This window comes from Aquarana catesbeiana, linkage group LG03 (genome assembly GCF_042186555.1).
Source record: "Aquarana catesbeiana isolate 2022-GZ linkage group LG03, ASM4218655v1, whole genome shotgun sequence".
NCBI classification, from domain to species: Eukaryota; Metazoa; Chordata; class Amphibia; order Anura; family Ranidae; genus Aquarana; species Aquarana catesbeiana.
This window is the reverse complement of record NC_133326.1, coordinates 10992909-11006306: the sequence shown is the minus strand read 5'-3', so window position 1 is coordinate 11006306 and position 13398 is coordinate 10992909. Positions and strand designations below refer to the sequence as shown.

The 13398-nt window shown below is 50.0% G+C and overlaps 1 protein-coding gene across 1 annotated transcript in view; it reads left to right on the top strand.

Moving 5' to 3' along the window:
* Positions 1 to 6095: 6095 nt before the first annotated feature.
* KIF23 (kinesin family member 23) overlaps positions 6096 to 13398 on the top strand; it is a gene marked incomplete in the record, with an annotated part of 58169 nt that continues 50866 nt past the window's right edge. The window contains 1 exon segment of the mRNA XM_073618263.1: positions 6096 to 6230. Within this exon segment, the coding sequence (XP_073474364.1) occupies positions 6217 to 6230 (14 nt within the window).

Below are 13398 nucleotides of genomic sequence, written 5' to 3'. Positions count from 1 at the left end.
CCTGGGGGGGGGGGGGGATGGGTGTGGTCTGGGTGACAGTGCGTTTTTTTTGCAGCGAATTTGTCAGAAAAAGGCTGGTGTTAGCACTTCAATCATCACAACACCATGGTTAATATGGTTTCAGGATGATTGAAGCGCATTATTTTTATTATATTGTAATATAAAATTAAATAGTTCAACTCACCATAATGCAGAATCTGCCACCAGATGCAGCTTGTCACGGTGCCTATCACCAGATTGCCACTTGTCACATCGCCTGCCACCAGATGCAAATTTCCACATGCCACCAGATGCAGATTGCCACATGCCACCAGATGCAGATTGCCACAGTCACATGCCACCAGATGCAGATTGCCACAGTCACATGCCACCAAATGCAGATTGCCACAGTCACATGCCACCAAATGCAGATTGCCACATGCCACCAGATGCAGATTGCCACATGCCACCAGATGCAGATTGCCACATGCCACCAGATGCAGATTGCCACAGTCACATGCCACCAGATGCAGATTGCCACAGTCACATGCCACCAAATGCAGATTGCCACAGTCACATGCCACCAAATGCAGATTGCCACAGTCACATGCCACCAAATGCAGATTGCCACAGTCACTTGCCACCAGATGCAGATTGCACATGCCACTGTCTCCTGCCTCCTAGACGCAAATTGTCACTAAGCACAGAGGCAGTGCAGTTGAGTGGTGGGTTCCGCGTGAGAGAGAACAGCGGTGATGCGGGGCGGGCGGTGAGAGATGATGTCATCTCTCTGCTCCCCCGCTTCACCTCCAACAGTGCTGTGTGGGCGGAACAGCGGTGATGTGGGCGGGCAGTGGGAGATGATGTCATCTCTCTGCTCGCCTGCTTCCCCCAACAGTGTAGCGGCGGGGCTGTGTGGGCGGAAATTCAGTGTTGGCAGTGATCTCTCTGCTCGCCCGCCACTGCCGCCGCACATCAGATTGTGGAGACTTTGCGGACCACCTGTAAACAGGCTCGGGCCGGGGGTTGGAGACCCCTGATCTAAAAGCTCCAGTTGATTCAGAATGCCGCAGCAAGGTTACTGACAGGTGTTGGTCACCGTGACCACATCATTCCATCCCTTAGAGCCCTGCATCGGATGTCTTGTCCATAAGGCACCACATGGACGTGGCCCAGAGTATCTGAAGGAAAAATTTGTCAAGTCTGTGCCTACCCGATCCCTGAGATCGGCGAACTTGGCCATACTGAAGATTCCAAAATTTAAAAGGAAAACCTGCGGAGGGAGATACGAGTGAAGTACAAGGAGCTGAATTTTGGAACTCCTTGCCTCTGAAACTGAGACTTGAGAATGACTTTTTTGAAATTTCGAAAGAAATTGAAAACCGTACTTTTTGTACAAGCTTTTGGAGTCACCTAATTTTTAATTGGGGTGTGATGGACAGACTCCCTTGGCTTTTATTCTGTATCTTGCCATGCTGGTTTGTTGGTTCTCTTAAGGTCTTTTAATGTCAATGTCCTTTTATTTTTGTGCATCGAGGCCTTCGGGTAAGACTGCGCAGTTTAAACATTTTAATATATAAATAAATAAATACAAAACAGTGAATGTGCGTGAATTAAAATACGCAGACAACATGAGTGATAACAATGAATGAACCATCCATGAATAGCACATAAATGTAGGTTCTTGTGATAGGACACCTCTTGACGACAGTGCATCTCCACCACATAAAATGTGCGCTTACCAGAAGGAAAGCTTTTAGGAGCCTGCGGCTAAATACCCAGCCAGGGCCTTTATCCCAAAAAGAAGTTGATAATCCACAGATAGCGATGGGAAGGGGCTTGGACTAAGCACTGGGAGACTCGAGCACCAACCACCATGGGGAAGAGGTCAGGCGTTAATCCAAAAATATAAAGAAATGCTCCATAGTGTAAAACGTACCAAAAAGGATTTAATGGGTTTAAAGGATTACACTTACAGAATGGAAAAAAAAAAAAAAAAAACGATCATAAAATACAGCCGGCCAGCAAGCGAACACTCGTCCACTGAGTAAAGCGCGATGACGGCAGTACATCAATCTCCCTATGCGCGTTTCGTGACAAACTGACGTCGTCTCAGGGGCCTATCTGTATCTGTGTGTATCTCACGGTTTTAGCAGCTGCTCTATTTGTATTTACATATGTTATTCAGCGCGGTATTTTTTCAATTTTTGGAGAGGCACCTCCGGGTGCAATAGTCTGAACAAACGGCTTTAATCTCTGAATAAATACACTGACATTTTAGGTGGAAATGACAGGCATGGTATACAGATGTCAGGATGACACTCCCAAGCTTGCTGATCGCAGCTGAGGACAGTGGCTCTTCCGACAGATCGATTCGTCGGCTCCGGAAGGCGGCCTCAGAGCGAGGCTTGAAGCGCAAAGTGCGGCTGGCTCAGATGGGTGATGTCATCAAAAGTGGACGTGTTTCGCAAGCGTGCGCACTTGGATGTGTTTACAAGTGGCGCTCCTTTCTCAACAGACCTTTTTTTTTTTTTTGTTTCATTAATTTGATTCATACCAAACCATCACATTATTTCTAGCCATATATATGACTATTTCATATACTCAATATCCCATTATAATCATTATTATTATTTTATTTTTATTCCTATTATTCATTTTTATTTTTTGATATATACATGCGGTCTTTTTATTTTTATCTTTATTTTTTATTTGCATTTCTTGGACGGCTTTTCAACTCCCTCCAGCGCTAATACATAGACTTTTAAGCCTGCATTTGCTATATGGATTAATTAGTTCTATTATAGAACATTTACTTCACTACAGATTTGCATTGGGAGATTTATGACTCCTGAGTCATTGCGCCTTTACTTGTTACTACTACTACTTTATTCACTTTTTTTTACTGTTGTAGTGCACCTGCCAGGATATGGCGTGTATTCATGCACACGCGTTCCCGTGTCACATACGTGTGAATGAAGCCTCAGGGGGGATGGCTGTCAGGACCACATAAGTGCAAGTTTATAATGCGCTGCATTTATGATTCCTATAGGGAGACATTTATCCAATGGAAATGGCAAAATCTGCAGCGGCGACCATACAGCTTCCATCTTTGAAGACCAAAGCTGGGAGCTGATTGGTTGTCATTGGCAGCTGCTCCAGATTCAGCTGCTCCCACTATACACCCGGGGGGAGGAGGAGTCACGCTCTGCTCATCACAGGGAAGACGTCACTGATTGGAGGACTGAGTAAGTCCTCCCTCCACAATCCAGTCCTAGCGCTGTTACAGGCCGTTGTCTTGCCGAGAAAGTTCCCCCGGCGGATAAGGACCCCCCTGCACTGCGCAGGCGCAGCGCTTGCGCAGTACGAACGACTACGGAGCCGCCGAAAATAGCCGAAGCTGAAAACCTTGAGTCAGCTGTACACGGCGCCTGCGCCCTGAGTCCAGGTTCAAGCCCCACCATCCAAGTGGACATAGTGGTAGAACAAAATAGTGCCGAGCGAAGCGAGGCCGTGCCCGAAGCGTGGCGAGCGTAGCGCGCCCGCGAGGGGCCCTTTTACAGGCGCCATGTACAGCTGACTTACAGCTATTCAGCCTTGGCTATTTCCGGCGGCTCGTACTGCGCAAGCGCTGCGCCTGCGCAGTACAGGGGGGTCTTTATCCGCCGAGGGGAACTTTCTCGGCAGAACACCGTACTTATAACAGCCTCTAGAGGACCTCGCAGAAATGTCTCTGCTACCGAGGGGAAATTTGAAGTTGTCGGCCATTTTCTCAAAGGCCAACACAGTAACACAGCTACAGGGAAACCTTAGCAAACATGGCGCCGGCGCGAGGACTACACCCAGCAACCCCCCCTCCCCACTTTCCCGAAGAGGCCTGTGAGGTCACAAGACTCCCAGCGCCTCTGCCATACGGAGCTGTGACCCAATGGTCTGTTCATCATTTCTTAAGACGTTTCAAGCTGATTGTTTTTTTTTTAATATCCTATATATAGCATGAGGCCATACATTATCAGTTTGATACTTGCTGGTCACATCTCTGTTGTTAGGAGAGAAGCAGAAAACACGCAACACCCCAGAGGTAAGGGTGCAGAAAGAGGCGGGCTTTATGGAGCAGATGAAGGGGGAAAAGCGGAGTTTATGGAGATGAAGTGGGAAAAGGCGGAGTTTATTGAGCAGATGAAGGGGGAAAAGGCGGAGTTTATTGAGCAGATGAAGGGGGAAAAGGCGGAGTTAATGGAGATGAAGGGGGAAAAGGCGGAGTTTATGGAGCAGATGAAACAGGAAAAGGGCAAAATTTATGGACGAGATGAAGCGGGACGGGGAGATCGCGGGATTGGACGGGGAGATCGCAGGATTGGACGGGGAGATCGCAGGATTGGACGAGGAGATCGCAGGATTGGACGAGGAGATCGCAGGATGGGACGAGGAGATCGCAGGATTGGACGGGGAGATCGCATGATTAGACAAGGAGATCGCAGGATGGGATGGGGAGATCGCAGGATGTGACGGGGAGATCGCAGGATGTGACGGGGAGATCGCAGGATGGGACGGGGAGATCGCGGGATGGGACGGGGAGATCGCGGGATGGGACGGGGAGATCGCGGGATGGGACGGGGAGATCGCGGGATGTGACGGGGAGATCGCGGGATGGGACGGGGAGATCGCGGGATTGGACAAGGAGATCGCGGGATTGGACGGGGAGATCGCGGGATTGGACGGGGAGATCGCAGGATGTGACGGGGAGATCGCGGGATGGGACGGGGAGATCGCGGGATGTGACGGGGAGATCGCGGGATGGGACGGGGAGATCGCGGGATTGGACAAGGAGATCGCGGGATTGGACGGGGAGATCGCGGGATTGGACGGGGAGCGGGGAGATCGCGGGATGGGACGGGGAGATCGCGGGATTGGACGGGGAGATCGCGGGATGGGACGGGGAGATCGCGGGATGGGACGGGGAGATCGCGGGATGGGACGGGGAGATCGCGGGATGGGACGGGGAGATCGCGGGATTGGACGGGGAGATCGCGGGATTGGACGGGGAGATCGCGGGATTGGACGGGGAGATCGCGGGATGGGAAGGGGAGATCGCGGGATGGGACGGGGAGATCGCGGGATGGGACGGGGAGATCGCGGGATGGGACGGGGAGATCGCGGGATGGGACGGGGAGATCGCGGGATGGGACGGGGAGATCGCGGGATGGGACGGGGAGATCGCGGGATGGGACGGGGAGATCGCGGGATGGGACGGGGAGATCGCGGGATTGGACAAGGAGATCGCGGGATTGGACGGGGAGATCGCGGGATTGGACGGGGAGATCGCGGGATGTGACGGGGAGATCGCGGGATGGGACGGGGAGATCGCGGGATGTGACGGGGAGATCGCGGGATGGGACGGGGAGATCGCGGGATTGGACGGGGAGATCGCGGGATTGGACGGGGAGATCGCGGGATTGGACGGGGAGATCGCGGGATGGGACGGGGAGATCGCGGGATTGGACGGGGAGATCGCGGGATGGGACGGGGAGATCGCGGGATGGGACGGGGAGATCGCGGGATGGGACGGGGAGATCGCGGGATGGGACGGGGAGATCGCGGGATGGGACGGGGAGATCGCGGGATTGGACGGGGAGATCGCGGGATGGGAAGGGGAGATCGCGGGATGGGACGGGGAGATCGCGGGATGGGACGGGGAGATCGCGGGATGGGACGGGGAGATCGCGGGATGGGACGGGGAGATCGCGGGATGGGACGGGGAGATCGCGGGATGGGACGGGGAGATCGCGGGATGGGAAGGGGAGATCGCGGGATTGGACGGGGAGATCGCGGGATGGGACGGGGAGATCGCGGGATGGGACGGGGAGATCGCGGGATGGGACGGGGAGATCGCGGGATTGGATGGGGAGATCGCGGGATTGGATGGGGGGGGGGGATTGGTGGACATTTCTTATCAGTTCGCCTCACAATGGGGGGGTGGGTGTTGTGCGCCTTTTGTACTCCAGGTGGCGCTGCTCACCAGCTAAGGCTCGTCTAGCCTCTCCCGGCCGTACTTCCTTGTAAGCCCAACGAAGGGGACGTCAGTACGTGCGCTCTGATTGGGTGGATTTAAAAAATACGCCGCGCGGGAAGCGGAAGCCGGAGCGCTGAGTGAGAGAGACACCGAAACTCGGGGAAGGAGAGAAGCGGAGAGAGAGGCGGAGAGAGAGGGAGAGGCGGCCGGTTCAACACTCCGAGATGATGAAACAACCGTAAGTCCGGAGCGGCCGGTGTGTGAGGGGCCCCCCCCATAGACCGGGGTGTGTGACGGGGGGAGGGAGATGTGTGCTGTTGTCATCGGGGAGGAAGTCCCATCATTACCTATTAGGGGAGGAAGGACTACAAGTCCCAGCATTACCTATTAGTAGAGGAGGAAGGACTACAAGTCCCAGCATTACCTATTAGGGAGGAAGGACTACAAGTCCCAGCATGTCTTGTTGGGAGGATGTGAACTAAATCCCAGCATGCTCCTTTGAAAACAAGAGGAGGGACTACAAGTCCCAGCATGCCCTGTCAGAGCAGGGGGAGGGGTGGGCTCCAAGCATGCCCTATTAGGAAGGGGAGGAAGAACTACATGTCCCAGCATGTACTATTGAGGGGGGAGGAGGGACAACAAGTTTCAGAATGTCTTGTTAGGGGGGTGGACTAAAAATCCCAGCATGCCCTTTTAAAGTAAGAGGGGCACTACAAGCGTCAGCATGCTCTACAGGAGGAAGAGGGACTACAAGTCCAAGCATGCCCTGTTGGTGGCATTACAAGACCCAGTATGCCCCACTGGGGGGAGGGGAGAGTAAAAGTCCCAGCATGCCCTGTTAGAGGAGGGGGATGAAGGGGACTACAAGTCCCAGCATGCTCTGCAGGTTGACAGGGGAGGCTACAAGTCCCAGCATGCCCTGTCAGAGCAGGAAGAGAGGTGAGCTCCCAGCATGTCTTGTTGCAGGAAGATGCGGACTAAAAATCCCAGCATGCCCTTTTTAAAGCAAGAGGGGTGGCACTACAAGTCTCGGCATGCCCGGTTAGTGGCACTATAAGTCCCAGCATGCCCTGTCTGAGCAGGAGGAGGGGGGACTACAAGTCCCAGCATGTCTTGTTGGAGAAGGTGAATTAAAAATCCCAGCATGCCCTCTTCAAAGCAAGAGGGGGACAAGTCCTAGCGCACTCTGCTGGAGGAGGAGGGGTGGCTGTAAAAGTCCCAGCATGCCCCATGGGGGGGGGTATAAGCCCCATTATGCCCTTTCTGAGGAGGAGGGAGGGACGACTACAAGTCCCAGAATGCCCCATCGGTTGGAAAGGGGTAAAAGTTCCAGCATGCCCTATTGGTGGGGGGTGGTGTAAGCCCCATTATGCCCTGTCTGAGGAGGGGGGGGGAGTACAAGTGCCGGCGTGCCCCATCGTTTGGGAAGGGGTACAAGTGCCAGCGTGCCCTGTCTGAGGAGGGGGGGACTACAAGTCCCAGCATGCCCCATCGTTTGGGAAGGGGTACAAGTCCCGGCGTGCCCCATCGTTTGGGAAGGGGTACAAGTCCGGGCGTGCCCCATCGTTTGGGAAGGGGTACAAGTCCCGGCGTGCCCCATCGTTTGGGAAGGGGTACAAGTCCCGGCGTGCCCCATCGTTTGGGAAGGGGTACAAGTCCCGGCATGCCCCATCGTTTGGGAAGGGGTACAAGTGCCGGCGTGCCCCATCGTTTGGGAAGGGGTACAAGTGCCGGCGTGCCCCATCGTTTGGGAAGGGGTACAAGTGCCGGCGTGCCCCATTGTTTGGGAAGGGGTACAAGTGCCGGCGTGCCCCATCGTTTGGGAAGGGGTACAAGTGCCGGCGTGCCCCATCGTTTGGGAAGGGGTACAAGTGCCGGCGTGCCCCATCGTTTGGGAAGGGGTACAAGTGCCGGCGTGCCCCATCGTTTGGGAAGGGGTACAAGTGCCGGCGTGCCCCATCGTTTGGGAAGGGGTACAAGTGCCGGCGTGCCCCATCGTTTGGGAAGGGGTACAAGTCCCAGCATGCTCTGTTGGAGGAGAGACCTCCTCAGGCAGCTTCTCCTCTTCACACTGACCACAGGGGGGCGCTCACATGGCACGGCCACCATTCATAGAACACTGTATTTTATTCAATGAAAACAGGGCATTCTCTGGTTGGGTGAGGTGGAAGGGAGGGGCAGCGACGCCATTGATTGGTGCAGAAGTGCAAATTCGAACACATGACTTCATGGGAATTCTTTTAGTAAACAGTCCTGAAATTCTTGGTGAACGATCTCTCCGCCCCCTTTTAATATGGTCCCCGGGTGTCACCGCCCTCTCCAGCCATTATAACCGCTCTGCAGGCTGTATAGCAATATATTGCTAGCAACGGTGGGTGCTTATTGGTCCGCACGGGGGGGTCACATGACTGCTCTGACAAATGAGAACCTGTGCTTTGTTCCAGGATACTGTCCCAAGAGAAAGGAGTTTCCAAAAGGGATTCAGTGCTGTCATGTGGCCGGGATTGACCAATGAGCGCTCACCATTGCTTGCATTATGCTGTGACAGCCTCTGGTGATGTTTTGGGCCTCATTCATACAGGCGATGATGCATTTGAGTCGGGTCTCACACTAGCAGACCGATTGGGTCCGCCTGTCAGTATTTCCGACCCTCCAATCTCCTCTATAGAGCGGTCGGTGTACACTGACATGTCACTTTATACCTCCCGACATCCGATCTCTGCTAAAAAAAAAAACAGATGGAGATCCGTCTTCCCTTCTGTCTGGCAGATCGAATGTCAGTTGGGTGTAAATAGACAGACGGTCTGTTTACATTCAACCGCCCATAGAGGAGAGCAGGCTGTGTACCTCCGCTCTGCATACAGTCGGGTCCATAAATATTGGGACACCGACACCATTCTAATCTTTTTGGCTCTATACACCACCACAATGGATGTGAAATGAAACGAACAAGATGTGCTTTAACTGCAGACGTTCAGCTTTAATTTGAGGGTATTTTCATCCAAATCAGGTGAACGGTGTAGGAATTACAACAGTTTGTATATGTGCCTCCCACTTTTTAAGGGACCAAAAGTAATGGGACAGATTAACAATCATCCATCAAACTTTCACTTTTTAATACTTGGTTGCAAATCCTTTGCAGTCAATTACAGCCTGAAGTCTGGAACACATAGACATCACCAGACGTTGGGTTTCATCCCTGGTGATGCTCTGCCAGGCCTCTACTGCAACTGTCTTCAGTTCCTGCTTGTTCTTGGGGCATTTTCCCTTCAGTTTTGTCTTCAGCAAGTGAAATGCATGCTCAATCGGATTCAGGTCAGGTGATTGACTTGGCCATTGCATAACATTCCACTTCTTTCCCTTAAAAAACTCTTTGGTTGCTTTCACAGTATTCTTCGGGTCATTGTCCATCTGCACTGTGAAGCGCCGTCCAATGAATTCTGAAGAATTTTGCTAAATATGAGCAGATAATATTGCCCGAAACACTTCAGAATTCATCCTGCTGCTTTTGTCAGCAGTCACATCATCAATAAATACAAGAGAACCAGTTCCATTGGCAGCCATACATGCCCACGCCAGGACACTACCACCACCATGCTTCACTGATGAGGTGGTATGCTTTGGATCATGAGCAGTTCCTTTCCTTCTCCATACTCTTCTCTTCCCATCACTCTGGTACAAGTTGATCTTGGTCTCATCTGCCCATAGGATGTTGTTCCAGAACTGTGAAGGCTTTTTTAGATGTTGTTTGGCAAACTCTAATCTGGCCTTCCTGGTTTTGAGGCTCACCAATGGTTTACATCTTGTGGTGAACCCTCTGTATTCACTCTGGTGAAGTCTTCTCTTGATTGTTGACTTTGACACACATACACCTACCTCCTGGAGAGTGTTCTTCATCTGGCCAACTGTTGTGAAGGGTGTTTTCTTCACCGGGGAAAGAATTCTTCGGTCATCCACCACAGTTGTTTTCCGTGGTCTTCCGGGTCTTTTGGTGTTGCTGAGCTCACCGGTGCGTTCTTTCTTTTTAAGGATGTTCCAAACAGTTAATTTGGCCACACCTAATGTTTTTGCTATCTCTCTAATGGGTTTGTTTTGTTTTTTCAGCCTAATGGTGGCTTGCTTCACTGATAGTGACAGCTCTTTGGATCTCATATTGAGAGTTGACAACAACAGATTCCAAATGCAAATAGCACACTTGAAATGAACTCTGGACCTTTTTATCTGCTCCTTGTAAATGGGATAATGAGGGAATAACACACACTTGGCCATGGAACAGCTGAGACGCCAATTGTCCCATTACTTTTGGTCCCCTAAAAAGTGGGAGGCACATATACAAACTGTTGCAATTCCTACACCGTTCACCTGATTTGGATGTAAATACCCTCAGATTAAAGCTGAAAGTCTGCAGTTAATCTCTTGCTTACTGGGCACTTAAACCCCCTCCTGCCCAGACCAATTTTCAGCTTTTAGCGCTCACACTTTGAATGACAATTGCGCGGTCATACAACACTGTACACATGAAATTTTTATCTTTTTTTTTTTTTTCCCCACAAATAGAGCTTTCTTTTGGTGGGATTTAATCACCGCTGGGATTTTTATTTTTTGCTAAACAAAAAAGCTGGAAAATGTTGAAAAAAAAAAAAAAAAAATCATGTTTTAATAGTTTGTTATAAAATTTTGCAAACTGTAATTTTTCTCCTTCATTGATATGCGCTCATATGAGGCTGCACTGGTGGGCACTGATAGGCTGCACTGATGGGGACAGTTAAGCGGCATGGATGGGCACTGGTAGGTGGCGCTGATGGGTGGCACTGGTAGGCAGCACTGTTGCCTATTTCTAGGTGGCACCGGCAAGGGGGCACTGATGATCTTGCGGCAGCTTGCCGTGATCGGGACTGATGTCCCTCTCACAGCCGCCGGCAAGGTGAAAAAATAGCTGATTACCGCCTCTGTTGACATCACATGATCAGCTGTCATTGGCTGACAGCTGATCACGTGGTAAGGGGTCGGGATCTCATAGACTCGCTGTTCACAGAGCGCGCCGCGTGCGCCCTGCAGGGGGCGCGCAGGCCGCTCGTGCACAGGACTACGTCAATAGACTTAGTCCCGGCAAAGCAGGTCCGCACTGTAGCCGGCATTCGGCTATACCGCGGATCTGAACTGGTTAAAGCACATCTTGTTCATTTCATTTCAAATCCATTGTGGTGTCTAGAGCCAAAAGAGATGAGAATTGTGTCGCTGTCCCAATATTTATGGAGCTGACTGTAAGTGGAGAATACAGACCAGCCAGATCAACGGTGATCAGCAGAGAGATTCTCCATTGGAGCCCGCCTCAGGCTTCAGCCGAAACGTGTTACTGCGTTTATCCTGGCATGTAGTAGAGCTGCACAATTAATCGTTAAAAAATCGTGATCTCGATTCACCTCCCCTGACGATCTCTCCTGCTGAGTTTGACGATTCTTTCATATAAACAAGTGGAGAGATTATCTGCTCACTCAGCTGTCAAAAGAAAACATCCAGGCAGTCTGCCAAGTTTAGAACTTGAAACATTGTATCTAACTTCCTTCTTAGATCAAAGGGATAAACTTCTCTGTGTAAACAAATAACCTGGGCAGTCTGCCAAGCTTTAAACAACGTGTAAATGCAGGAAGTTTAACCACTTAAAGTCTAAATCTTTTTCTGACACTTCTTTCTTAAGTTAAAATCAATATTTTTTGCTAAAAAAAATTACTTGGAACCCCCAAACATTAGAGATAAAATATATATATATATATATATATATATATATATATATATATATATATATATATATAATTTTCTAATATGGAATAAAATGGCAATTGCTGCAATATTTTATGTCGCACTGTATTTGCCCAGCGGTCTTTCAAATGCAATTTTTTGGGAAAAAATACACTTCAATAAATAAAAAAAAAAAAAGAAACAGTAAAGTTAGCGCAATTTTTTTTTGTTTTAATGTGAAAGATGATGTTACGCCGCGAGAATCGTGATCTATCCTCTAAGCAAAAAAATCGTGATTCTCATTTTAGCCAGAATCGTGCAGCTCTAGCATGTAGCCAATAAAGAATTGATGCGATAGACTCTGGATGTTAGAGTAGCCGGGTTCATTTGTATTAGAGCCGGGATCTGCAAAGTATGCATCAGGAGAATCATCCTGCACCACTGCCAGCTGCCTCCTGTCAAATTCTATCCTTTTTTTGCTGCTGTGGATTCATTTATCAATAACTGATTTTTTTTTTTTTTTTTTTCCCTTGAATTTGTGTAATATATTTGATGTGGCCCTCAAAGTAAAAAGTTAAGAGACCCCTATATTGGAGGATGGGTGGTCAACCTGTGGCCCTCCAGCTGTTGCAGAACTAAAAGACTGGAAGTTCTGCAACAGCCGGAGGGCCACAGATTGAGCACCCCGTGTATTAGAGGATGATGCCCGCATAGCGTGAATGGGCTGAGCGCAAATTCTGGGTGCTGCTTGCAGGCTGTCCATTGAAGCTTATTAGGGCCCAGCTTCTCCATAGACGCAGCCACTAATGTGAGAGGACGGTGTGCATGTGGGGCCACTTACCGACATGCTTTTGGTGTTTTTTGAGGATTTCACCTTTTTCATTTTATCCTGAAAAGGTGAGCGAACACTTGTAAATTCTCAATGTTTTAAAAGGTATATGCACCGATTAAATGTGGAGTGTGGCGATCTGAACAGTGGATGAGATTTGTGGTGTGTAGGTGAATGTTGTGAGGTTCTGCCACAAAGCAGGAAAAGAGAAAAACTTCCCTTTGATGGGTGATCACCACTTACATAATGTTAATGCAAACAATAGCAGGGATAGCATTGTATTCACATTGCATTGGATTTGGTCACAAAGGGCCATTATCAGACCTAATGTTGGTTTGCTGTGTAAATAAGCGTGCCGTTACCCTTCATATACATGTCTATAGAGAACCCCCCCAAACCAGGGATATTGAGCTAAATGCTGCTTTGCATAGAATTGTTTTTTGTCTTTTCCCTTTCCAAGAACATTTCCTGACACATCTAGACCTATCAGTTCATTCAAACTGCATGACCCCCCCCCCCCCCCCCCCATCTCACACTTTTGTGTCTTCAGGACCTGATTGAGTTCCTCCAGTTTTGTTGCTTCTCATGTGATGGTTGTAAAGCTGGAGACCTTTGTAGGGGGCGCTGTCCTTCTTCTCTCTCCTCAATGTACTGTTGGTTTCTAGTCCAGGAATGACCTCCTTATTATACAGGGGGTGGGGCGGATGTTTATTTGCAGAGTTGCTCACTATCTGTTTAATTTAAAGGCTAAGTTCACCTTTTAAGAAAAAGTAATAAATGCACCTACTTTTGCAGGCGGAAAAAAAAAAATGTGCATTTATTTTTTTTCATGCAGGAG